At 57.2% G+C, this 25,444-nt stretch overlaps 1 protein-coding gene across 1 annotated transcript; it reads right to left on the minus strand.

The window, feature by feature from the left end:
• Positions 1-5,417: 5,417 nt before the first annotated feature.
• EPHB3 (EPH receptor B3) lies at positions 5,418-25,444 on the minus strand. The gene is made up of 16 exons (XM_012640172.1): positions 24,898-25,444; positions 16,175-16,239; positions 14,329-15,001; positions 11,770-11,925; positions 10,641-10,991; positions 10,384-10,508; positions 10,033-10,192; positions 9,846-9,954; positions 9,385-9,437; positions 8,233-8,355; positions 7,888-8,135; positions 7,201-7,416; positions 6,940-7,089; positions 6,654-6,847; positions 6,408-6,563; positions 5,418-6,302 (listed from the first exon to the last, which is right to left on the minus strand). The coding sequence occupies exons 1-16, from the start codon at positions 25,010-25,012 to the stop codon at positions 6,194-6,196; spliced, it is 3,003 nt and encodes a 1,000-aa protein (XP_012495626.1). The 5' UTR covers positions 25,013-25,444; the 3' UTR covers positions 5,418-6,193.

Below are 25,444 nucleotides of genomic sequence, written 5' to 3' on the forward strand. Positions count from 1 at the left end.
GGAAGGCAGTGTAAGGGAAGACTTAGTGGAGGTGGCTCCAAAAGTAAGTGGAGGGGATGTTTGGAGAACAATGGCCAGGAGCGGTGCTGGGGTGGCTGTGGGGAAGGTGTGGCAGGGTGTGTGGGAGGCAGTGGTGTCTGGGGAAAGTCAGTTCCAGTACCCACCACATTCACATTCCTGCCGACACACCCTTCTGGTCCCCCCAGGCAAGCACCACCTCTCATACCTGCCCCAAGTTGAGTCCCCAGCAAGGGAGAGGGATTGGGGAGAGTTAATCCCTGCTTTCTCCTTCTCTCTGTCAGGCCATGACAAAGTAGGAAAGGGGTCTTCCCAGCCCCCATCGGTCAGGGTCAGGGCAGCCACCTCTGGGGCTGATGTCACAGAAGGCCTCCAGCCAGCCCCTGAGTATGTTTTCACTCCTACTTTATGAGATGGGAATAATTAAGGAGAAACAGAGGGGCAGGGATGGAAAGTGGAGGGAGAGAGCCACTGTCTGCCCTGTGCCCCACATACCAATCCCTTCCTGGGCTGCCCTCCTGACAAGTACCTGCAGCACCTGGGTGCCCAGCTCCCCTCTCCTCCCTCCCCTCTCCTCCCCTCTCTGAAAAAGGAAAGCTGAGGCAGCCCATGAAAATGACCTGGGAGGTGAGGGTTATCACTCTGAAGTGCCCCAGAAAGAGCCTAATGTGTGCCATCAAGGTGCAGCACTACTGAGTTCCCCTGGGTCCCCTTCCAAGGTATCCCAAGGTAGGGGGAAGAACACAGAATTGTGGGTAGGTTAGGCTGGATTTGGATTTTGGCTTTGCCAGTGATTGTCTCTGTGACCTTAGGCAAGCCATTTAACCTCTCTGAGCTCTCCCTTAGAAATGGGAATAGAATGCATCATGCACTCAGAAACATTTGTGGACAAACATGGCTTGTAGCAGGGAAGAAGTAGAGCAGAGGACTATGGAAGTAGCAACATAGAGGGTCCCCAAGGAATACTGTGGAAGTGTAGAACTGCTGGGACCAGATGCCCAAGACTGGCCCTCTGGGCTGTGAGAAGTAGGTGGCCCCAGATGGGGATGAATTATGGGAAAGGGAAGGCTTGGTCAATATCATATGCACATGACCCTGTTCCTTCCTCATCCTCTGAGTTGGAATGATGGTCCTTAGCCTGCCCTGCTCTCACCTGCACCAGGACCTTTGCATATACTGCTCCCTTCTTGCCTCTTGCTAACTGCCACATAGCCTCCATGACTATATTTAAGAATCATCATCTCAGGCAGCCTTTCTTGGCAGTGTTCCCAGCCTAGGTCCCTTCCTTACAGCACCTGGAAGTGCTTACCTAGCTATAGCACTTACACTGTAGCACTTACCACACTGTATTAGTTGGTTTATATATCAGTGTCCCGCTCCCAGCTGTGCACACCTCTGGGGAGTGGGAGCTATAGCTGGTTCCTGCCCATATCCCCAGCTCCTTACACTGGAACTGGCTTACGGAAGGTCCAATGAAGGTATGTTGAGTAAGTGAATGAGCGAGGGAGTGAATGAAGATATGCTCAGGGTCAGACAGCAAAAGGTTAAAGGGCCCCAGAGGGTAATGGGAGCCCTAGCTCCCTCTGTTGGGCATCAGATAACTGGTTAGAGAGCCCCCAACCCTGCCCAAGACTATCTGTGTTTCAATCCCACAACACAACTTTTCTTCTGTAACGTTTACCCCAACTTGGAATTATATAATTCTTTATATGATTATTTGAATGACATCCTTGTCCCCTGTTAGACTTTAAGTCTTTGAAGCACTGGCTTTCTCTATGCTTGCTCATCACAGTTTTCCCTGGTGCTCAGTACAATGCCTGGCACTTAGTAGTTGTCCAGGAAATACTTGAGGAATAAATGAATGAACACTGGAGGGAAGGAGCCTATTCCCCCAACCAGACCCAGGATCAGTTCGCTTAGGGGAGAAATGCAGAAGCCACGAACTGCTACGCTCACTCCCCGAGCAACTTGCTGCATTCTCTACCCCTTAAAGGGCTTCTGCACTCTTATTGCCACCTTCCTCGTCCTCTTCCCTTCCAGAGGGAGCCCCCAAACTCTCCCTTCCAGAGATCTGAATGGGGTTGATAAATTTCCCCAAGTACCTTGGTTTATTCAGTCCCTGCTATGTGCCAAGCACTGTTGAGCATTTTCCTGTCTCTATATTTTATTTAAACTTCATACTAATAAAAAATATTAGCTAACATTTTTGAGCACTTACTATGATCCTGGCACATACTCTACATGTGTTAACAGATTTAACAATCTCGTGAGATAGAAATGATCACCACACCTTTTTACAGATGAGGGCATTGAGGCAGAGAGGTGTAAGAAACCAGAGCTGGGCTTTGAACCCAGGTCTGCCTAAACTCTTAAATTGGCATCCCTTCCCACTGCACTACCCAGTCACCCCTCATTTTCCGGATTCTAATCACGGGTCTGGCCACACAGGCTTAGAGCTAAGGATTGCTGTCCAGGTTCCTCTCCCTGGTGCCACCCTGGAGGAGGAGATTTGGTCAGGGGCTGAGTACAGTCCAAAGCAGCTTACCCTCCCTTGCTGTGCCCACTCTCCAAGCTCAGAGAGGACAAGAAATGGCTCCTTGGGGGCTGCAACTGCCCCCATGAGGCACGTGGAATGAGGGAAGAGAGAGGGAGTCCCCTCCTTCCAAGCCTCAACACCCAGCTCTCACTGGCTTCCCTTTTTAAGCAGTAACTTGGGACATCTAATTTTCTGCCCCCAGGAAGTGTGTAATTAGCGAACACTAGGCAGACTAAAACCTCATTCCCCCTCACTCCTTATCTGCCTCCAGAAAAGCCAGACAACTCCGGAGATGCCCTCTTTCTTCCTCTGCCCTAACCAGGGCCCCGCCCCTCCTTGCAACCCTGCTGGGTTTGAGGCATCATCCCAGCGGGCTCCGTAAGACCTAGGGTAGCAGGGTTAGGCCACTCAGGTAGGAATGCACTGGGGAAGAGCCTTCCAGGAAGGGATAGCTTTTCTCCTTCCTTCTTTGCATCCCTTCCCCCACCTTTTCTCAGTCTTGGAAAGTTCTTCGAGTACATGGGCCAGGAGGTGGGACCAGGGAGGGTCCAGCGGCTGAGGATGAGCGAACCTGAGTAAGGGAGTAAGGGGCATGGTGTGCGTGTAGCTTGGTGAGGTGTGATGTGCCACTGTCTGCCGAGTGGCAGGAAAGTGGTGTCCTTGCAAGGAGAGGATGTCTGGATACACGAGGAGGGAGGAGTGTATGGCGTGCTGCAGAAGACACATCCCACAGAGTACCATATTCACCCCGGATTTCTGGGCTCAAGATGTCCCTCAAGATCCTTGGCCTGGGGAGCACATATCAAGTGTCCGCCTGCTTGTCAGGCTCCCAGGGCCCCTCCTCCTATGGCGCTTAACGTCTACGGTCCCGCCCTCCCTGCGGACCCAGTAGGAGGCGATGTCACACCTCCGCAGGTGGAGCCCCCACCCCAGCGTCTCCGCCCAGACTCCCTCCATACTGGTCAAGGTGATGGGATAGGGTCACCGCCGGTGAGGGAGTCTCCTCAGGAGTCGTGGGCCACCGACTCCCCATTCCTGAGCCTCCGGGTTAGGAAACGGCCACGAGCGAGACCTTGGAGCGCCCCCTCCCCTTTATGTGTGCCCTCGGCCGGGAATGCCGAGCAGGGTGTGCAGGACGCCACTGGGGCCCGCGTCCCCTCCCCTGGCCGCTCGCAACACCTAGTTCCGTTGACAGCTCCGGCGCCTGGGCCCAAGGGTGACCTCTGGCCCCTGCATAGCCCCCGCCCACACCCCCACCACCGACAGAGCCTCTCCCTCCGCCCCAACCGGGGAAAGAAGGAGGCCTGGGCAGGGCGGGGGAAGGGCTCCGTCCCCCTCCCCCACCCCGAGCGAGGGGGGACGCCCAGGGCCAGAACCCTGCTGGGCGCCCCTGCCCGGGCCCGCCGCTGCGGCGCGGCGCTGGGCTCCGTGGGGGGAATACTAAGGAGCCGGCGCCGCGGGAGCGCGCGGCAAGGGACCGGGGCGGCCTGGAGAGCCCGCGCCAACGCCAGCCGCGCCAGGGCCGCTCCCGGCTCTCTGCTCGCTGCCGGCAGCCGCCGCCCAGGCGCTGGACCGAACTCGCAACCTTCCGACACCGGCCGCCCCCGCCCTCGCCTGCACCCGCGACCTCGACCCCAGCACCTGAAACAGCGGCTGCCTGCTTCCAGGCCTGCAGCTGCGCTAGCTCCTAGCTGCAGCCCCCACTTAGAATCCCCCTAGGAAGCTCTGCCCTGCCTGGAAGCAGCCCGGGAGACCTGGGGGCGCGACATGTGAACTCCCACATCTACGTTCCGCGGTGTCTGTCCATGCTTCTGCGCCTACCGGGTCCTGCCCAACAGTGCTCTGATTTAGGATATGCGGGTACCTCGGGAAGCTGTTCCAAGCCGTGCCAACCCAAGGGCCCCTAGCGACACTGGGAAAATGACCGCACCTGCCCCCGCCACCGCCTCCGCCTCCGCCCAGGCCGGATTCTGCGTCCAGGGCGCCTCTGAGCGCTTCCCCACTGCTTTCTCCTTTGACATTTCCAGAAGCTATTTTCCTAACCCTCTCCCTGCTTCTTGTTATTTATCCTCTGAACCTTTCAAGTGTGCAGGCAGTCTCTGGGTGGGAATCCCAGCCGCGGGCCTCACTTACTGGCTCAGCGACTTCGGGCAAGTTACTTAACCTCTCCTTTTCCTCCTCCGTAAAAAGGAGATAAAAATATTTCCTTCCCAGGCTGGGCTGTTGTGAGATTAAATAAGATCTGTGTATAAATGGGGCATGTAGCCCAGTGCCTGGGCATATTGAGCACTCAGTAAAGAGGAGCCATGCTTCAGAGTGCTTCATGCCTCCTCCTCTGAACACTAGTGGCTCTCACCCCCTTTGTCGTTGGCCACGTGACCCTGGGAACTGACCAAGCCCTTCTCCCCTGGGCTCCTTTAGAGAGAATGTGTGTGAAAGGAAGCACCCTCCAGACTCCTGTGTCTGCCCCGGCCCCAGGAAGGTCACAGCCTAAGGCCAGGCAGCCAGTGCTTCCAGGCCTGTAATGAGCTAACCCCTAGCTGCAGCCGGCCACTTAGGATTCCCCTAAGAAGCTCTGCCCTGCCTGGAAGCATCCGGGTCCGGCCCAGCAATCCTCTGTGCCCCACAAGGAAAGAGCTCTGGGGTGGTTTGCTCTCCATCGTTAAGGCCCCACTTCCAAGAAGTTTGTTAGATGCTCAGAGCAATAAGGCTGGAGCACAAAAGGGAAATTGAGTCTGGACAGGCCTGACTCCTGGTCTCCCAATGATTCCAGGGAATCGTGAAGGGTCGGCAACCTGGGTTTGCGAACTTGAGGGAATCAGGAATCCTGCTTGAGGAGGAGGAATAATAAGGGGCCAGAGAATCATCTTATTGCCTTTATTCCGTTGTCGGCCCAGCTGGCCCCACCACAGGGCACAGGGCCAAGCCTTTTACACACTCATCCATGCTCTCTGTGCAGGCCAGTGCGTGCACACACACACACACACACACACACACATACACACACTCACACACATCCCATCTCTGGCTCTGAGAGTCAGTCTCTGGGGGCGCGGGGGCTGCTCCTCAGCCTGCCCCTGCCTGCCCTTTTATGACAGCACCAAGGGCGGGGGTGGGGACAGGGCCCTCAGCCCCTAGAACAAGTCCCTGTGCAAACTGGAGGTGTCAGCTGTCTTCAGGATGGGGGGTGTCACATTTCCCCATTCCCAGAGTCCCCTCCTCCAGTTCCTGAGGGAGGGACAGCTCTGCCTACCTGGGGGGCCAGACCCCTGCCAGGGCTGGGCCCGGAGGAACCCAGGCTTACTCCCCACCTGACCCTGCCAGGACCTCCAGCACTGAAGAATAGACAAGTCTGAGGTTGTAGGGATCCCCCACTGGAAAGCAGGAAGGCCTGAGCCCCAAGGGGTCTGGGGAGGGGTCATCACCCCCTCTCCTAATCCATCTTCAATATGAAGAGGTTTGGGGCACACTTCCTGGGGAGGGAGCACAGGCCTGGAGAAGTCCCAGCTTGGGCCCTCCCCAAAATTTCCATCTTCTGGGCCACAGCCTAAGGCCAGGCATCCAAAAGTCCAAAAGTCCAGCCGGCTGGTCAGAATCCCTGCACAGTCCTTGGGGGGTTCCCCCAGTGGGAGCTGGGTGTCAGACCTGCACAGGCAGCGTCTGGTTCATTTGCAGCCGCATGTCTTGGATACTGCTGAGGATCTTCTTCTGGTGGCCAGCTAAGGTGACCCCGATCCGGAGCAGGTCTCTGCAGATGGAGCAAAAGCAGGATCAGTCCTTTCCCTCCTGTCTACTACCCTGGGCCCAGTCTAGAGCCCCCTGCCCTGTCACTCCAAATCTGAGGCACACTTACTCTGCGGTCATCTGGGCCACCAGGTCAAAGGATGCAAACCCCGAGCTGACAAAGCTCTCCTTGTACCGCCCCATCTTGATGGCATCCAGCCAATCACCAACTGTCGTGAAGGTTGTATAATCTGGGACCGTGCGGTCCAGGAGTGGCTGTGACATGCTGTGGGAAGAGAAAGGTATGGTGAGTCCTGAGGATGGGATGCAGGGATAGGGCTGCTGGCTTGGTGGGAGCAGAGGCAGAGGTACTGACCCAGACTGTGCACTGGCGATGACCTTGAGGCTGGCAGCGTTGCGGATGAGCTTGTCCAGGGTATTGACAATCTGGGAGAACTTGGGCCTGAGGTTCCGGTCCCGCACCCAGCAGTCCAGCATGAGCTGGTGCAGTGCCGTCGGGCAGTCCATGGGTGGGGGCAGTCGGTAATCCTGCTCCACGGCATTGATGACCTGGGTGAGGGCAGGGAAAGCGGGAGTGAGCCACCACTCTGCTCCCCAGCCAGCTCCCACCCACTCAACCGCTCTGGCTTGGCCCCACTCACATCCTGGTTGCTCATGTCCCAGTAGGGTCGCTCTCCATAGCTCATGACCTCCCACATGACAATTCCGTAGCTCCAGACATCACTAGCAGAAGTGAATTTCCGATAGGCTATGGCCTCCGGGGCAGTCCAGCGAATGGGGATCTTTCCGCCCTGGTGGGGGGGGCACACGCCCTTCACCCTGTGACTCAGGGCTGCCCCCCAGCCCTGAGCCCCTGCCTGGTCGGCCCCGCCCCCAGTCTCCCTCCCGGCTGCTTCCTGTACCAGGGAGCTGGTGTAGGTAGGATCTGAGGGGTCATCCTCCAGGAAGCGGGAGAGGCCAAAGTCTGAGACTTTGCACACCAGGTTGCTGTTGACAAGGATGTTGCGGGCAGCAAGGTCACGGTGCACGTAGTTCATCTCGGACAGGTACTTCATGCCGGCAGCAATGCCCCGCAACATGCCCACCAGCTGGATGACTGTGAACTGCCCATCGTTGAGCTGGAGGCAACAAGCAGGCTCACGTGGGCCCATCACTTCTCCTGGCCCCTGGCCTGCCTGCCTGCCCGCCCTCTCCAATCCTCAGAGACTATGCCCCATCTATCCTGCAACCATGTCCAGAGTGTATCAAGGGTGGCAAGTAAGCTGCCCTAGTACGTGTCATGCATCTTATATACAACATCCCAATTAATCCCCATGAGGGCTCAATAGCTCTTACCACTCCCATTCTACAACCAAGGTAGCTGAGACTCAGAGAGGTTAAGCAACTTGCCTGAGGTCACACAGGCAGTAAGGAGCAGAGTCAGGATGTGAACTCTGATCACTCTGGCTCTGAAGGCCCTCTGCTTCTGTACCGTTTCACCTCAGTAAACATTTGTGGACTTGAGTAGGGTCTATCTGACCTGCGGGAGGGGGTGGCTGGCCTGACCCAGCTCTCTGGGGGAAGGAGAAGGGCCGGGAGGTGGCTCTTACCCTCAGGAAGGAGTCCAGGGCGCAGTTCTCCATGAACTCAGTGAGGATCATAACCGGCCGACTTTTGGTGACCACACCCTCCAGCCGGATTATGTTGGGGTGATCAAACTGACCCATGATGGAGGCCTCGCTCAGGAAGTCCCGCCGCTGCCTCTCAGTGTAGCCCACCTTCAGCGTCTTGATGGCCACAAAGACCTCGCGGCGGCCGGGCTGTTTAAGCCGACCACGGCACACTTCCCCAAACTCCCCTGCAGGTCACAGGGCACAGGTCATGAGCTACTTCTGGGATCACCCCTGCACCCAATCCACCTCAGCCCCCACCCCACTGTGCCCCAGGGAACTCACCAGCTCCAATCACCTCCTCGATCTTGACACAGGACACGTCGATCTCCTTGGCAAACTCCCGAACAGCCTCGTTAGGGTCCTCGTAGGTAAAAGGGTCAATATATACCTTCATTCCAGGAGCAACTGGAGGGAGAAGAGGTGGACATGAGAGGGTCACAGATCTTCAGGCCAGCCTCTCAGGCTGGGGACAATGGGACAGCTCCTCAAGCCTCAACCTCAGACTCTCAGTCCTGATGGGCCCACAACTCCCTGCTGAGCCTAATCCACATTCTCTCTGCGCCGATGCCCTACTCCCAGCCCTCACGAGAACTGCCAGTGGCCACAAAGGCTGGACACCTAGGATTCTTCTCCTCTTCTTTCTCCCTCATGTCTCGTCATGCCCAAACCTCCCCTTGTTCCCAGTGCCCCAACCTTGTTCAGGCCTTCAACACTCAGACTATTGCAATAGCCTCCCAGCTGGGCTCTCTGCCTCTGGACTTTTCCCATCAGCTATCGTGCATACCTCTGTCTTCCTAACACAATACTTTCATTGTATTACTCCCGGCTTGAGAGCCTTTCCAACTACCTGTGGTAGAGTCAAGTCCAAACCCCTCTGCCTGCCTTTCACGACCCTCCAAGGACTGGCCGCAACTACCCAGCCGTGCTACCCAGCAGCTGTCAAACCAGTCTTCTCACTGCCCCCACAGTTAGGCTCTCTCCACACCCCACCCATGACCTTCCAGAGGCTCCTTCCCCCCACTTCTCAAAACCCTGCTTGCTCATCCTGCCTGTCTCAACTCAAGCTCACCTCCTCCAGGAAGCCTTTCTCTTCTCTAAACTCTATTGCCCTTTACAACAGGAACACCCGGCTCAACACTTAATTGCTCTCTAATTGCTTCCTGCGTGTATGTCTCTTGTCTCTCCCACAGGATTAACTGCCTTTGGGGGCAGGGGTCACATCTCAGTCATCTCTGGGGCTAGAAGGAGTGAGGTCGGGGCTCAGGGTACCTGGAGTGAGGTAGGGGTCAGGAAATGGCACTTGCCTGGAAGCGAGAGAGGGGCATTCAGGACCCATCTACGAGGAAGGAAGTCCCAGGCAGGGAAAGGGGTGTCTCCAAGCCCTGCAGAGGGCTGGGGGAACTTGGGGAGGCAGGGGTGAGGAGACAGACTCACTGTATTGCTGCAGCTTCTCCGTGTACTCCGAATCAGAGCCGTGCCGCTGCTTCCTAGAGAAGAAGGGTGGTGGGTAGGTCTGAGATAAGTCCCACGGCTCCCTTTGTTCAGGGACCCTTGGGCTCACAGAAGAGGCAGAGAAGGCACAGGGGTTGGCCTGGTATCTGGTCCCATATTTGGTGGTCACAGCAGCCTCTGGGTCTCTGGGCAAGGGGCTCAGAGGACTCAGTGCCAGAGAGATCTGCCAGTAGATTCAGGGGACGGGGTGTCGGGGACCAGGAGAGGATGAAGACATGGGCACGGGCTGCAGAGGGCCTTGCCAGGAAGGAGAGCCTGGGCTCAACAAGGCCATGGCCCTGGGTCTGAGGGAGGTGGTGGCTCATTTATGTGGCCTGAGGGCTCCAGGGTGCTAAAGGGAAGCTCTGGCCAGCCCATGGGAGCAGCCATGGGCCTGGGAGTACCTGAGGCAGACAATAGCGATGACCACGACAGCCGCCAGGAAGACAAGTCCAGCTGTAGCAGAGCCCACAATGAGGGGAAGCTGCTCCTGGAGCTGCTGGGCCCCGGAGCCTAGAGAGGAGAAGGGGCTGGTGAGTGGAGGGTGGGCAGCATGGGCACAGCAGGGCCAGGCGCAGCGGGGCTACGTACCTCTCTCACTTGTGGTCTCAAACTCGGCTGGGCGGCTGTACTGCCCGTAGCCAGCTACTGTGCGGGCACGGACCTGGACCACGTAGCGGGCGTCTGGCCGCAGCCCGTCCAGCTGCACAGAGTTCTTCTGGCTGGTCACTGTGGAGGCGATGCCCTCACTCTGCAATGCCAGGAGGGAAGCGGCTTCCTCAGGCAGGTCCTGAGACTCACCAGCCCCCGTCCATACCTAGGCCTGGCCCATGGCCCCTCAGTATCCAAGGCCTTGCTCCCAAGGGCCCTTGACACTATCTGGGGGGAATCTTCTCAGCCCAGCTCAGCCTAAGGCCTCCTCCTGCCCCGTGAGGCTCTGACCTTCTCAAAGTACTTCATCTCATAGTCCAGGATGACTCCGTTAGGCCGCTCCGGGGGTGCCCAGGACAGGGTCAGGCTGCTTCCTGAGCTGCTGTGCAGGTGCAGTGTAGGCACTTCGGATGGGGCTGGAGAAAAGCAGGTGCTCACCAGGGGCTCTTTGGGCCCTTGCATCCTTCCCAAAGACCCAGCTCCCACGGGACCCCTGGCAGGACCCTTGGTCCCTTGGCAGGCCCTGCCCTCCTGTGCCCCCTCCTCACCAGCCTGGTTGGTGGTGATATTCACAGCAGCATAGCGGGGCGGCAGAGGGCTCTTGCCCGAGACACCGTTGACTGCCTGCACCTCAAAGGTGTAGCGCGTGTGGGCCAGCAGATGGCTGATGTAGACCCGGCGTTCTGTCAGGCCCAGCTGCCGAGGCACAAACTCCACGTTGTCATCGCAGCGTGAACAGGTCGAGGGCCCCCCAGCCCCAGGGCCCCCATGGCATTTCTTGCAGATGACGTTGTACAGGAGGTCATCGCGGCCACCCAGATCACGGGGCTCACTCCACTCAAGGATCAGCGAGGTCTCATTCACATTGGAGATCACACCCCGGGGTGGAGATGGCACCGCTGAGGGGAACATGGAGGGAGAAGGCAGTGAGCTGGGGAACCCAGGACCACCCTTCTGCCCAGAGGTCCTGCACACTCCAACCTCTTCCTACCTCCTTGCCTTCTTCTGCTTTAGTAAGCAGAATACCTTTCCTATACTTCTTCACAGACTCCATTTATCCTTCAAGACTCAACTTTTGATGTCACCTCCTCTTTGAAGCCTTCCTTGATTCATCCTCTCCCCATCTTTTGCATTCCTACTGTAACACAATCCCGGGACAGCCTTCTGGCCCAGCACTTAGCATGTTACATGCTCATTATCTGTTTTCACATCTGTTTCTCCAGGTTGTGAGCTCCTTTAGGGCAGTGACTATATCTTCTTCTCTTCTACATCTCCAGCACAATGCCTGGTACATCAAAGGCCAGAGCAGGGAGAAAGTGGGACATGAAGTCTTCACTAGGGATATGAGGCTCCCTCCATGGTTAGAGTTGGGCCAGCAGAGCAGCAGTTCTCTACAGAAGAAGGAGCCATGAGCTAGAGGGCCCCAGTCGGTTCCTAATGCCAGCTAGGAGCTAGCAGGTGCTTATTAAGTGCTGGGGGAAGGGATGAGCCAGCTGACCTGGATTCTGACTCAGGGGCAGTCACCTCCTTGCTGTGCCATCTTGAGCACATCTAACCTCCCTGAGCCTCAGATCCCCATCTGGAAAATGGGGATACATAGTGACTGCTTCAGCCCCGCCGGGCTGGCCCCCAGGGCGAAGGCCTGGGAGGGCGAGTGTGAGGACTGCGTTCACTCACTGGTACAGGCACTGTCTGCAGAGTCCGAGTCTGCGCGGTAGAAGTTATTGTGGCAGGTGCAGATGCTGGCAGCTGGTGAGGTGGTGCGGCTGTTGGGGGGGCAGGGGAGGCAAGGCCCCTCTCCCTGCTTCGCCTTGTAGCTCCCAGGGGGACAGGCTGTGGGGGAGAAGAGGATGGACGGTGCTCAGTCCTATCCCTGCAGACACCAGGCCTCCACAGCTCCGTGAGAACCTGGCTCGTCCCCAGCCTGGGTCTCAGCCCCTCCGCCTCCTAGACTGTGGGGGCAACGCTGGGATTGCCTAACTTCAGCTGCAGCTACAAAAGGCCCTTTTGCCCCGTGGAAACCCCACGTCAGCAGATTCCTCCCACCCCTGCCCCCCTCAGCCCAAGCCCGGGGCCTCACGGACGAAGACGTCAGCCCATCACCTGGACGGCCTGGGCTTGTTGAGGCAGGGAAGTGAGAGGAAGGAGGAGGAAGTGGAGGGGGTGTGCTATATATACTACCTAACTACCCTAACCACTGTGCACATAGACTACTTCTCAAGGAGCAGATGCATCCCCAAGGCAAAAAGGCAAAAAGGGGCATGGGGAAGAGACCACCAGCAGGCTAGCAGCACCCTGGACTCTGTTGCGATGCCCGCACCCCTCCCTGAAGCTCTAGGAAAATCATTCCTGAGGACCCTCAGGGACATCCTAGAACATCCAGGAGGTGGGGCCTCCAAATTTCACACCCAAATTCTCTCCCTGCCTACTAGGAACAGGGCGGCAGCTCCTTTCTGCCCTTGGGCAGGGTGGGCACTGAGGAGGGGTGAGAAAAGGAGAGAAAGAAAGCAGGCAGGAAGGCTGGGGTCACCCAGAGTTCAGGGGCCTCAGAGCATCCACAAGGAGACTCACCCCAGCGCGAGCCCAGAGCCCAGTGTCTGAACAGCGCAGTCACTTCTCCTGCCATTGACACTTGGCCCCCTGGGCATGGGCTCTGTAGATTCCCCTTGTCTAGGGTGGCCATATAATTGATTATTCAAATTGGAGCATCTGAGAGTGAAAGGGGGCACTAGGAATAATTATGTTAGGACAATGGGCATAAACCACAACTGTCCTGGACACACTAAATATTGTCAGCCTACCCATGTGACTACTTCTGGAGGGGGATCATGCAGAGTGTAGAATGCCCAGAGCTGGGACTTGCCCTTCTCTAGGGTTTAATCTCCCCTCACCAAGGTGATATTCCATCCTAGCTCTTTTGAGCCAGTGGGGGAGGGGGCAGAGGCCAGGCCAGCATGGTTGCTATGGGAACCAGCATGCATTTCCTGCCAGGGACCTGCAGAGTGTCAGCCCCTCTTCAGGCTGTCAGGCTCATCACCCCACCCCCTTTCTCCACTTAGGAAGAGGAAATCTCAGGGCAGGTTCCCATAGAGAAGTGGAGAGGGACCAGGTAAGGCACTATTCACCTTCCCACGACAACACCAGGCCTCACAGCCAGTTGCATGTCGCCAAGCCCCCTCACACTAGGGCTGCGGTAAGAGCCATCTCCCACCACTCAGAGCTATAGGCTGCAAGCCCCAGGGAAGAGAATCGGGCAAAAGAAATGAAGACAAGGCCCTCGGCCCCTTGTCCTGCATGCTAGAGCCCCGGATGAAGCTTTAATGCCGAGCCCCACGTTTCCTAGCTGTGAGGCCTTGAGTACAGAGCCTCTCTGAGACCCAATTTCCCTGATGGCCAAATAGGGAGATCACGGGAATCTACCTTACAAGGTGCAGTGAGGCTCAAATGAGAGACCCCTACACAAATGGGTTTTATAACTGGGAAGCCTACTACACTGTAAGGTCTCATGAGCCTCAACAAGCCACCAGAGGCCAGCCTCCTAACCTCCTCATGTATAAAACAAAGGCAAAGAAAGTCCCTGTCTCCCATGCATCCCAGGGCTCCCAAGACTCCTGGCCAATTTTTACATGGTGTTTGCGCCTACATGTGCCAGGCACTGTCCTAAGGGCGCAGCATTGCTCACTTAAGCCTCACTACAACCCTAGGAAGGAGCCCCTTAATGTCTTCATTTTACAAATGAGCAAACCACGGTTCAAAGAGCTAAGTAACTTGCCCAAGGTCACAAGTGACAGAGTCAGGACTCAGGACTTTAGGGCCCGGCACCTAACCACTGTGCTATACATACTACCTCTCTATGAGTCCCCAAGGCAAAAAGGCCATCACACGAGGTGCCCACAGCCCTGTACTTCCAGTGTGAAGCATACACTGGGGGCAGGACAAAGCGAGCAACTCTGCCGGCCTCCTAGGCCTTTGACCAGGTGCTCCAGATGCCTGCTTGTCAAGGATTCTCCATGTCTCTCTTCCTCTCTCTTTAGTTTCATTTTTTCTCTTACTATCCTGTGTCTCTCCTAAGCTTCTCTCTCTTCTCCCTTCTCTTACCCTACATTCTCCACATCTGATACCCAGTCTTCCCAGACCCGATGCTAGGCCTCTAGACAGACATCAAGCAGCGGCTGGGGGCAGTAGGTGGCTGTGGCCAAGGCCCTTCCCATCCCCCCAAGGCCAGCCCCCACTCACGGCGGCACTGGGACTCCTTGGCAGCTGGCTCATGGCCGGTGGCACAGGTGCAGGCGCCCACAGGCACCATCCACTCCCCGTCGCCATTGCAGTAGAGCTTGAGTGGCACCGACACCTCCACAGCATTAGAGATGCAGGTGCCAGGAGCAATGACCAGCGAGGTGGGCTCCGCCCCAGTGAGGGTCTCGGGGAAGAGCGCAAAGCCTGCGGTGGTGGATGCACACTTCTTGTAGAAGGCACGCACAGAGATGAGTGACATGCAGGCACCCTGGTCCTGGAAGGCCAGGTAGAAGCCAGCCTTGGAAAGTGGCCCGAAGCTGCGCACCTTGGTGTTGACACGGCCAGTATCGAGCCGCGAGAAGCTCTCATCAGGCGCAATGGTGTCCACTTTCACGTAGGGGTTCTCCATCCAGAAGGGGGAGGAGGCGGAGGCCACATCGCTGTCAGCCTCATAGTAGAAAAGGTTGAAGGTCTCCTTGCAGGAGCCAGGGATGTTGGGGATGCTATTGCAGTCACGCACAGTGAATTTGAGCTCCACGTAGACCCGCTGCACATCTCGCCGCCAGATGAACCCCGTGCGAAGCCAGTTGTTCTGGCTTGACTCGTGCACATTACACACCTGGTATGTGCGGATGGGGTTCATGGCCTCATCATAGCCACTCACCTCCTCCCACTGCACGTGGAACAATGACAAAGAGAGTGAGTGCCAACATTTGCCAAGTGTTTCCCTCGTGCCCAGATCTGCTACATTTACTTCACAGAGAAGTTTCTGTGGTGTAGTGGCTGAGCACACAGGCTATATAGGTTCGAGTCCCAGCTCTCTGCTTGCTGTGTGACTACGGGTAAGTCACTTAACTGCCCCGTGCCTCAGTTTCCCCACCTGTAACATGGGGATAATAGACACGTAAGGAATAATGACTTTAAATGAATAAAGCACTTAGAACAGGGCTGGCAACTTGGTAAGTACTATATAAGCATCAGCTATAATATTTATTATCTTTATACCTCAGTTTCATCATCTGTAAAATGGGGCTGATTGGAATTAAATGGGGCTATGAGGAATTAAATCAGTCTAAAATAGGTAAGGGGCTTATAATAGTGCCTGACAGAGAGCAGGCATTCAACAAACACTGGCTGTCAGTGCTACCATCACATTTAATCTGCACAACGAGTCCATGAGGAAGTGCATCTGTTGTCCTCATTTTAGAGATGAGGAAGCCAAGGCTCACAGAAGGGAGAGAGTTGCCCAAGGTGACACAGTCAGGCCTGGTGACTGCAGGGCCTGTAGTGCCATCGTACTCCAGGGTTATAAGGCTTGATGCAGCCATGAAGGCCACAGGGGTTAATTTGGACTACAAGAATTTAATAGTCAAGAAATGGAGGCCCAGAAAAGTAAACTGCCTTGCTCAAGGTCACACAGCAAGTTAGAGATCTGGAACCAAGGTTTCCTCGTTTCTAAGCCAGGCCTCTTCCAGAGACCCAGGAAGGAGATGATAGGGATGGACATGCAGAGGGCGGCCAGGCAGCAGAGGGCGGCCAGGCAGCAGAGGGCAGAGGGATGGGAACAGACTGAAGACAGGTTGAGGAAGACTGAGACAAAGATGGGATGCATGGTGTGGAGGGGGTGGACACAGGCAGGCAGAAGAGTGCAGGAGAAAAGCACTGGCAGAGGAGGACCATCAGGTGCTTTGGAAGGTGACACGGAGGTGGGGATGCCACAGGAGGTGAGGGTGACAAGCAGAGGCAGCCCGTCCCAGGCCCTGATGAGGTGAGGGGCACGGGTGCTCGGAGGTGGGGGGCAGCCTAATGGCAACCAGTGCTCAGGAGAATGATGGGAAAGTCTCACCCCACTTTCTGGATGAGCTGTCCATGCCAACTCAGACGTCACCCATCTTGTGTCCATGAGGGTCTCTGGGGGAACAACAGAAGAGAAAGGTCAAGGGCTAATGTCAGGATGGGGAAAAAGAAGAGGTCGCTCAGGAAAGGCCAGGACCCAGGAGAGATGACTCCTACCAGGTAACCTCCTTCCGCCGCCGCCGCAAGGCCTCAAAGTCCCCAGTTTCCCTACCCCAGAGGAGACCCTGTGGCCATCCCCAGAGATGTCACAGCCCCAAAGATGTCAGGTCGGGCAGGCTAGGGGTGGGTGTCCCTGCTGACCCCAAGCCTGGGTTAATGAGGCGGGAGCAGAGGCCGGTTCACACACCTACAGGCTCTGCTAATCTCCACACAAAGGGGCCCACAGGGCCTTTATCCTGGAACAAAGGGCTGTGTGCTTCAGACCCTGGCCCTGGCCTCCCCTGACTCCATTCCCAGCACAAAGGCCCAGCCCCACACACGGCCCAGGGAAAGGGGAGGGCAGTTACAGGCCAGAGCCAGCCCCTACCCAGCCTCCTACTCAGCCCCCTATGGGGGATGGGGCAGGAGTGCTCTGTGAGGGTGGGGTGGAGAGTTCCCAAGACCCAGGACCAGCTCCTGGTTCAATTCCCCCTGCAGTCCTTGGAAGAAGTGACTATTGGTGTATCCCTTTTACAGAGATGCCCAAATAAAGTAAATATATTGCCTAAGGTAAAACTGCTGGGACTAGCGGTGAGAGGATGAAGGGTGGCTCAAATTCAGGTCTGTCCGACTCCAAAACTAACCTCTGGCACTCTGACTGCAACATACCCCTCTACAAAGGAGAGACAGGAGAAAGCCTGGAGAACTCCTGAGTATCCTTTAAGTCCCAACCAAGCCGCTACCTCCCCCAGGAAGCCTTCCCTGAACCTCCAAGTCAGGGTTAGATGCCGCCTTCTGTGCATTAAGTGCCAGAGGCTTTGTCATAACACAATCTTATGTTCTGAGCTGCAGTTTCTTCTCTGTTTTCCTCTTGCTCAGTCATAGGAGGGTCCCATTAATATTTCTGACATAAACTCACTCCCCTAAGAACCTGGTTCTGAGTTCTAGCTGGACAATCTATTCTCTGAAAGACAGTGTGACCCCAAGATCAGACCTGGGAGCAGGAAAGGGAGGAAAGAGGTTCCAACTCCTTTCCTGTAGCCTGGGAGGCAGGGCAGCCAGCAATTCTTCCCTCAACTCTGAGCTGGAATGGGGCAGGGTCACCAGGAACTTCAGGAGGCCTCTAACTCAACAGTGGGGCAGCGGGGGATGGCCAGGTGGGGAAAGACCCAAACCCCATAGGCTACAGGACTGCACCCTTCAGTAGTTTCCTGGAGTCTGGGACTGAGCCCAGGACAGTGGAGGGCCCAGTGGGTGGACAGGGCAGCTGTGACTCAAGTCCCCCATGTGAGGCCAGGGGGCAGGGAAGCAGCGGTTCACTGCCCCGAGCAAGGCTCCCTCCTGCCGAAACAGCCACCAGTCCCTGGATAGCTGGGCCACAAGGTGAGCTCTCCCAGCCTCCTCCTCGGGGCCTGACGGCCCCTCTGGGAGACAGACAGACAGACAGACAGACGCAGACATTTGGCTGCGGGTACTCGAGGGAAGCAAAGTACTGGAAGGAAGCAGAGATGCTCAGAAGCAGGGCCCAGAGACGGGCGGCAACAGAGGCGGGCGGAGCAAGGGCCTCGCCGAGGCGGGCGGGAGGCCGAGCTGGAGGGATGTGCAGCGCCGACGGGTTGGGCTCAGACAGCCGGGATGGCCGGCGGCGGACTACAAAAGACAGTGAGATGGAGAGACAAGGAGGCCCAAGGAGACAGAGGCAGAGAGGGAGGTTGCCAAGTGGCCGCTTCCCCAGCCAGCAGCCCGGAGCGTCCCTGTCCCTGGGAGCCGGCCGAGCCGGGCGCCCCTCCCCCAGCCCGCCCGCTGCCCGAGCAGGCGAGGGCTCCCTGCGCTCCTCGGCTGCTCCCTCCTCCCTCTCCCTCACTTCCTTCTGCTCAGCCTGTGCCAAACCCATCTGGAACTGTTTAAACCCAAATATTCAGCCCCCTCCCCCTCCAGCCAGATTCCTCCACAGTTTAAAACAAGCCCTGCGCTGGCTCTCAGAGGAGGGAGAGGAGGAGGGGACGGTGGGAGGCGGGCGGCAGGAGGGAGGGAGGCAGGGAGGCTCTTCATTTCTGTTTAATTTCTGGGGAGCGAGAGAGGGAGGGAGGGGATCGGCCCTTGGCCATCGCTCAGCCTTGGCCATCGCTCAATCTCGGCACATTTTTCCCATTAATGAGGAGAGGACTTGGATTTCGAGTCATGTGTGCCTGAGGAAGGGCTCCGGTCACTCCGGTGGGGAGGGGCGGGCGTGCTCTCCGTTTCCCCGCTTCTCTGGGGGAGGGGAGGAGCCTGCTCCCTCCAGCCTGCCCCGGCACGGGAGGAGAGGCAAGGACCTGCTCAGGCCCTGAGCTGCCAGTGTCCGAGCCTCAGGAAGGACGTGGGGGGAGGGGGGTCATAGAGCCCATCTGTCTGTGGCATGGGGAGGGACAGCCCCTGCCCACCTTTGCTCTGTGTGTGGCATGTGCCTGTGCATGTGCGAATGCACACAGGCTGGGGCAGAGGATGTGAGGTACAGGGATAAGGACAAAAGAGGAGTGAATGAGCAATCTCCAAACTCTACCAGCTGCCTGGTGCACCCCACTCCCCTCTGCCGACCACGTGTCTGAAGGAGGGAGATGAGAGGGGAGGCTGGCCACCCTAGAGACAGGGCTCTGGCAGGCAGGGAACCATACCTGCCCCCCAAAAGACACCAGGGAAGTGGGCACCAGGCCTGGGGTCTTTCTGGGACTGGAGCTCTGATGCTCAGGGGTGAAGCAACACCTCTTTCAGGTTTTCCACAGGGCCATGGAGAGCAGCCACGTGGCAGCAGCTGTGTGGCCCTCGCCTGTACACAAACACCCAGATGCATGCACAGCGTCCAGTTCTCAGTGGCTGGGCTCATTCCCCAATGCTGGGGCTAAAGAGTGACAAGTCAACACATATGGTGGACAAAAACACACAAAGCTACAGCCGCCCACAAACATGCACACAGCTTCACACAGAGCCATGGTCTGTCTTTCTCAGATACGCAGATGCATATGGTACAAACAGATTAGTCTTCCTTAGACAGTCACATACAGTGAATCTTCCTTACACACAGATCTGGCTTGCCTTGGGCAGACCCACGCCTACAGCCTTCCTATATACAGACTTTCTGAAACATATGCATACACAGAGGGCATGCACTCCCAATCCAACAGTACGCTCTCCTTACACACCCAATTGCACACACTATTGCCAGCCACAAGCCAGTCTTCAGTGTAAAGTATAAGCACAAACACCAGTTTCCCTGTGCAGACTTGGTGACATGCTCTTACACAGCCAGACTGCAATCAGCTGCATACACACAGATGCCCATGGCACTGGAACTTGCCACCAACCCCCCCAAAGAACACACAGACATAGTGTAATTATCAATACCTAGAGTTTGTAAAGCCTCAGAGGTGCATCTTGCATGCACATGCAACATACACACGCGCGCGCGTGCGCACACACACACACACACACACACACTACAAGCATGTTCTCTTTATGGCATGTCTTCAAGTGGTATGGAAAGAGTTGGGAGAGGGTAGTACCCTCATCCTGCCCCCATAATGGTGCCTCTTGCTCAGGCAGGGCAGCCACACAGGCCACTCTTGCAACGGTCAGCCTTGGCTGGAGGCACTGGGAAGGAGCAAGCCCCTGCCCTGCTTCCTGTTGTCCTGGCGCAGGCAGGAGCTGTCATCAGGTCACGAGGCTAGGGGTGGGGCAGGGGCATGAAGATGATTCTGGGTGTGGCTGGGTGCGGCCTCCCCAGGTATAGACCCTGCCCAAGCAGCAAGCCACTTCCCTGCCAGCACAATGGCACAGTCTCAAGGGCCCCTGAGCCCTTGGGGAGGGGCGGCACCATTGAAGAGATTTGTCCCCAGGAGCTTTGAGCAAGGCTCTTCCATATGCAAGTTGAGGACGAGGAGGGCATGAGGAGGACACCACAGGCACCCTGACCTGTAGGAGGGGCACCTGCCATCTGCTCTGGTGAACAGCCAGGCCCCATAGCACCCCAGGCCCAAGCACCCAGAGCACCCCATCCTGGGAGCAGGAGTGTCACTGAGACCTAGGAAACCAAAAAACAAACAACAACAACAAGAAAACAAAACTGAAGACAGAGCAAGAAACCTCCAGCCCAAACTCTAGACTGGAGATGTGGAGATAGAAGGAAAGGTCAGGCCCCAGGCTGGGCCTGCAGAGTGTGCTGGGGCAGGAGGGCAGAGGCCAGGGTCTGGGCAGGGAGGAGCACCCTGAAGCCCTGCCTGCAAAGAGAGGGGGAGAAAGCTCCATGCCATGCTGCCCCTGAGGTAAATGCCCTCCCCCTCTTCATGGAGTCCCCACCTCAGCCACCAAGCAGAAGGATCTGGTTCCCAGTCCTCCCCCATGTGTCTGTGTGCACACGCATGTACCAGCCAGTATACTCAGGGTGGTCAGCTAGAGAAAGGGGTCTTGGGGGGAACCTGCCACAGGACCTGGAGAGGATACATGTTGTGGGGGAGCTTGACTCACTCAAGGCCACCTCCTCCTCCCCTGCCACAGCCCCTTGACCCCCTAGGCTGGGATGGAGGGGAGGGGAGCATCTCTGAACGGAGAACACATTTTGTTTTTCATTCTTCCCCTCAGATCATGGGGATTTATAATTAAATAAACCTGAGAGGAAAGAGAAGAGGGGAGAAGCCAGGGCAGAGAGCCCGGATGCCTCAGTGCTCATCCGTGCCCCTACCCCAGCCCTGGCCCTGCCAGCCAGCCAGAAGGATGGACGGACAGCTAGCCCCTTCCATGAGCCCTTCCAGCCCTACTCTGGGATGCTGACCTAGGGGGTCTGGCCAGGAGGCTGGAGCCAGAGGGGACAGAAGGCCAGGCACCAGGGCCACCCCTTGGGGCAGGGGGCCTCCCCACCTCATCAGGTGCCCAGCTGTACCCAGTCTCCCTCCACCCCCCACCCCCAGCTGCCCAATCCCGACAAACCAGTTTGACTCAGCACAACAGGCAGGGCTACAATTTTCAAACTATGCAGGCCTGGTGATTCAGCCTCTTCATGCTGTTTAATTAGTGGAAGGCCGGGTGACAGAGGCCTTGCCCATGGCAGCTTCGGCTTCAGCTCGCAACCGCCGAGGCTGCAGTGGTGGAGGCAGCAGCTCTGGCTAAATGGAGGGCAGTGACAAGCAAACTGGTTCCCCCAAATACCCACGTAGTCCGCGCAGTCCCTCATCGGCAGTTCTGAAGCACCAGCTCCTGACAAGAAGGGCTGGGGTGGGGGGTTCCAGAGGCAGTTCAAATAAGTGAGCGAGCCCCCCAAATCCCGGCTTGTTGTCCCCCTCAGCTCCCACAGCCTCAGTGGTCACTCCTGCTGCCTCTGAGGAAGAGGTGGACTCACACACTCCTTGTTCCCTTAGGGACAGTTTCCACTGCAGTGACAACCCAGCCAGCATGGCTTGGCTGGAGGGGGATGTGTCCGCCCCACCTCTCAGGATCTGGTAACTTTTCTCTTTTCTCAAAAGGATCTGTTCCTAGTAGGGACCTCCCCACCCTATCTCAGGCACAAGGGCCCTGTGGTTCAGACACCATTCCTCAGCCCAGGCCCCATTCCTGGTCTACTCTCCCTACTGGACCCCTCTCCTGCACCCACTCATGGTCCTGAACAGGAGAATGATCTTGGCTTTGGGGAACTGGGGAGCATTACTTAAAAGGAGAGTGAGTGACAAGGGGGCCCCATTTCCCTGTATCTGTGGGTACATCCAAGGGCAATTTGAGGGGGGAGGGGTAATCAATTAGAGGGTAAAGGGAGGGGTGTTTTTTCAACCAGGGAAGACAAGCAAGGAGCCTGGCTCCATCCACATGAAAAACTGATGAGATCCTGAGATCCTTGGATGCAGAGTCTTGGTGAACCCTCAGCGTTCAAGGAAGGAAGAGAACCCAGGTGTCAGATAGCATCTAACAAGTGGGTATATGATGGGCAGCACCCATAGCTCATGGACCCTGGGCCTAAATATAATGACCCTTAGATGCAGAGAGCCAAAGGCAAAGTGAAAAGCAAATGGAAAGTTGGATTGGGGAAGCTGGAACCCCTACCTGTAAAGCCTGGAGCCTAAAGAGATCTTCAGTGCTAAGGAACCCACATAGCCCTTGCCATCTGGTCATAGCCCAGGACCTCGAAGTCCATTCATCCCACACTTCAAGCTCCGGAATAGGGGATTGGGCATAGGCGGAGAATAGCTGCCCATTGACCCAGCTCTCTTCCCATTTCTTCCCTGCTTGGAGCTGCAGGGAAATGGGGAGAGACATCCCCGCCCAACCCACCTACCATCATTGTGTCCTCTAACTTGCCTCCAGCACAGCAGGGGCACACACCAGTTTCACTGAGGCTCCCCAGGAGCAGACCTCAGGATAATAATAATATAATAATAATAACAACAGCCAAGCCTTGAATAACAATGACTATGTGCCAAGCTCTTTATACATAGTTAACAACTCAGTCTTCACAACTACCCAGGAGGTTGGTGCTGTAACTATCCCAACTCACGATGAGGGAGAACCGGACAGTAGGTAGGTGGAAGGTCTGGGATTAGCACCTGGTATCTCTTTCTTACAGTCTCACACGCACACAAACCGAAGAGCACAGGGTCTGAGGTGTTGCAGAAGTGAAGGAATTGGTGAGAGCCACCCTTGTAAGCATTGCTACTTCCTAGGGACACCCCACACTGGCCTGGCCTCCCACCCAGGGAGTAGCCCGAGCTCCCACTTGATGGTGGAGGAAAAAGGAGGGAGTGGGGAGCAAATGGCACTCTGTCTCCTGGTCGTCCCAGCTCCTTGGCCTGGAGACTTGGACACCAGCTCCTGCTAAGGCCTGCCTCAGAGGGTCTGGGAGGGTGTGAGGGAGGAAAAGGAGGAAGAGAGGAAAGGAAAGAGGGAAGGAGGGAGGAAGGAAGGGGTTAGCCTCCTCAGGTAGCCCTTGCTCACCTGCCCCAAACCACACCCCCCACTCCACTCTCAGCACTGGCACCTACCACACCCACAACAAGGGCCTTGGGGCCTGACACACATGAGTGGCACACAGCCCCCTAAGTGTGTGGATGAGTGCACGCATGTCAATGTCTCTTCTCCTGGGCGAAGACACAGACCCAGACACAGACCTGGCAACTGCAACAGGCTCCCTGGCTCACACCCTTAAGGCAATCAACAACAAAGCCCCACACGGTTTTCTCACGCCTGCGATCCTATCACACACTTGTGGGTGAGTGTTCGACAGTGTGGGCGCGACCTTGGTGGGTAGGTCTGAATTTGCATGTGCCCACCCGTGGGAATCGATCTGTCAGCACAGAGGGCTTAGAGATAAAAGGGGACAGGGATCATAAGAACAGTTTTCCCATGGAGAAAATGAGAAAGCACCACAAGATGCCTTTCTCTCTGAACTGTGTTCTTTTTTCCTTCCAACCTTTAAGTTTCCCGATTGCGAACATATGAACAAATCAAGTTACACAGAATGCATGCTTTTGTTCCTAAACTAAGAAAGTGACTCGATCTGTTAAAGATGCCCAAATAAGTACTGCCTATATTCCAATTTCCTCCAAATTTCTGTGGCGTCCCTCTCACTACCTTAAGGAAGGTGTTTACCCCTCTCATTTAATGGCTCCAAAATTCGTTGAAAACGGGATGTGTGTAAATGTGTGTGGGCCTCCCTATTGTTTGTGACCTGTGTTGGTGCCCCTGTCCGGGGCAGGCTTGTGTCAAGTGGCATGTGTGAGCTCTCCTGCCAAGGCCAACAACACTTGGGCTGTTCATCCAAGTACAATCATTTGGAAGCTGGAGCTACCCCCTCAGCAGCAGTCTTGGCAGGTTTCACAGAACCCATTGAGAAGCCGGGCCTTTTCCCACCGCTTAATGAGTAACGCACCGGCTTCCGTGCTACCTAGGGCAAACCCCACAACTTCAGGGGTTCAAGGAAGACCCAAGTTCGGGGTGCCCTGCTGGAAGACGGAGGGAGAGCCTCAGAGAAGGGTGCAGTGCCCACGCACACAGCACCTCGTATGTAGCTGGCGCTCAGTGAACCATAAACAATAACAGCCCCCGCCCCCCGCCTCGCCACCCCCGCAGCAGTACCCTGACAAAGCGGGGTGCACGTACTCACACTCTCCCAGTTAACTCCAGCGGGTTCCTCATCAGCGCTGCTCCCCCCATCGGGACAATGCGCTTCGCCCCCACCCGCCACTGCCCCGCGGCCCCCGCCTTGCCTGATGGGTCGCCCACACTTCCTCGCCTCCGAGAGGTGTCGAGGGCCCCAGCTTCTCTGCCGCGAGTGTGAGGTAGTCCCACAAAAGCTCACAGCCGGGCCACGACTTTCGGGGACGCTCATCCCGAGTCCAGCTGCCCGCGGTCTCCCAACCCGCAGAGTGCCTCTAGCCTCCTAGGCGGCTCCGGGGGCGTCCACCCCACCCCATCCTCCGGCCCTGAAGCGAGCGCGGGTGGCGCGGCCGCCTCCGACGTGCACTCAGCTCGCATCGGACCCACACTGTCGGCCGTCTCTGGCCCGCAGTCCGGCGACCCGGGGCACCTTACCCCGGGCGCGCCCCCAACGCCTCTCACCTTCCAGAGCCCCGCAGCCCGCGGGCAGCAGCAGCGGCAGCAGCAGCAGCGGAGGGAGCAGTGGCAGGAGCCCCGGTGGCGGCGGTGGCGGCGACAGCGGGCGGGCTCTGGCCATGGCCGGGGCGGCTCCGGGAGCCAAGCCGGGCCGCACCGGGCCGGGCCCCGCCGGCGGGGCTGCGAGCACCCAAGGGAGGGTCCGCTCTGGGGGCTCCGGGGAAGGTTTGCGTATGGTCCTAGGAGATCCGGGCAAGGAGGGGGTGCAATCCAGACAGGCAGCTCCGGAACCGAGGCGGTGCCCCGAGCCGCCGATTCCGGGAGGTGCGGGCAGGTCGGTCCCGCGGGAATCTGGACGGACCGGTCCAAGAGTATCCGGGGTGCTAGGGAGCTCCGTGCCGGAGGGCTCGAGGAGTAGGGCCGGGACGGAAGGCTGCAGGTGGTCGTGGTTCAGGGTGCACAGTAATCTGGCGGTTCGCCGCGGGCCTGACTCGGATCCGGGGCTTCGGGCGCGCGTGCCGTCCGGGGTCCGAGCTGGGATCTTGCTGCGCCG

This window comes from Propithecus coquereli, unplaced genomic scaffold (assembly GCF_000956105.1).
Source record: "Propithecus coquereli isolate 6110/MARCELLA unplaced genomic scaffold, Pcoq_1.0 Scaffold10, whole genome shotgun sequence".
In the NCBI taxonomy this organism is placed as follows: Eukaryota; Metazoa; Chordata; class Mammalia; order Primates; family Indriidae; genus Propithecus; species Propithecus coquereli.

Bases quoted from the DNA above. Each gene is read 5' to 3' on its own strand.
- EPHB3 (XM_012640172.1), bottom strand. From the start codon at position 25,012: ATGGCCAGAGCCCGCCCGCTGTCGCCGCCACCGCCGCCACCGGGGCTC. The intron at 8,356-9,384 runs GTGAGTCTGTCT...TTCTCCCTCCAG, and splicing joins GGAGAAGCTGCAGCAATACA to TTGCTCCTGGAATGAAGGTA. The intron at 6,303-6,407 runs GTAAGTGTGCCT...CTCCATCTGCAG, and splicing joins GTGGCCCAGATGACCGCAGA to AGACCTGCTCCGGATCGGGG.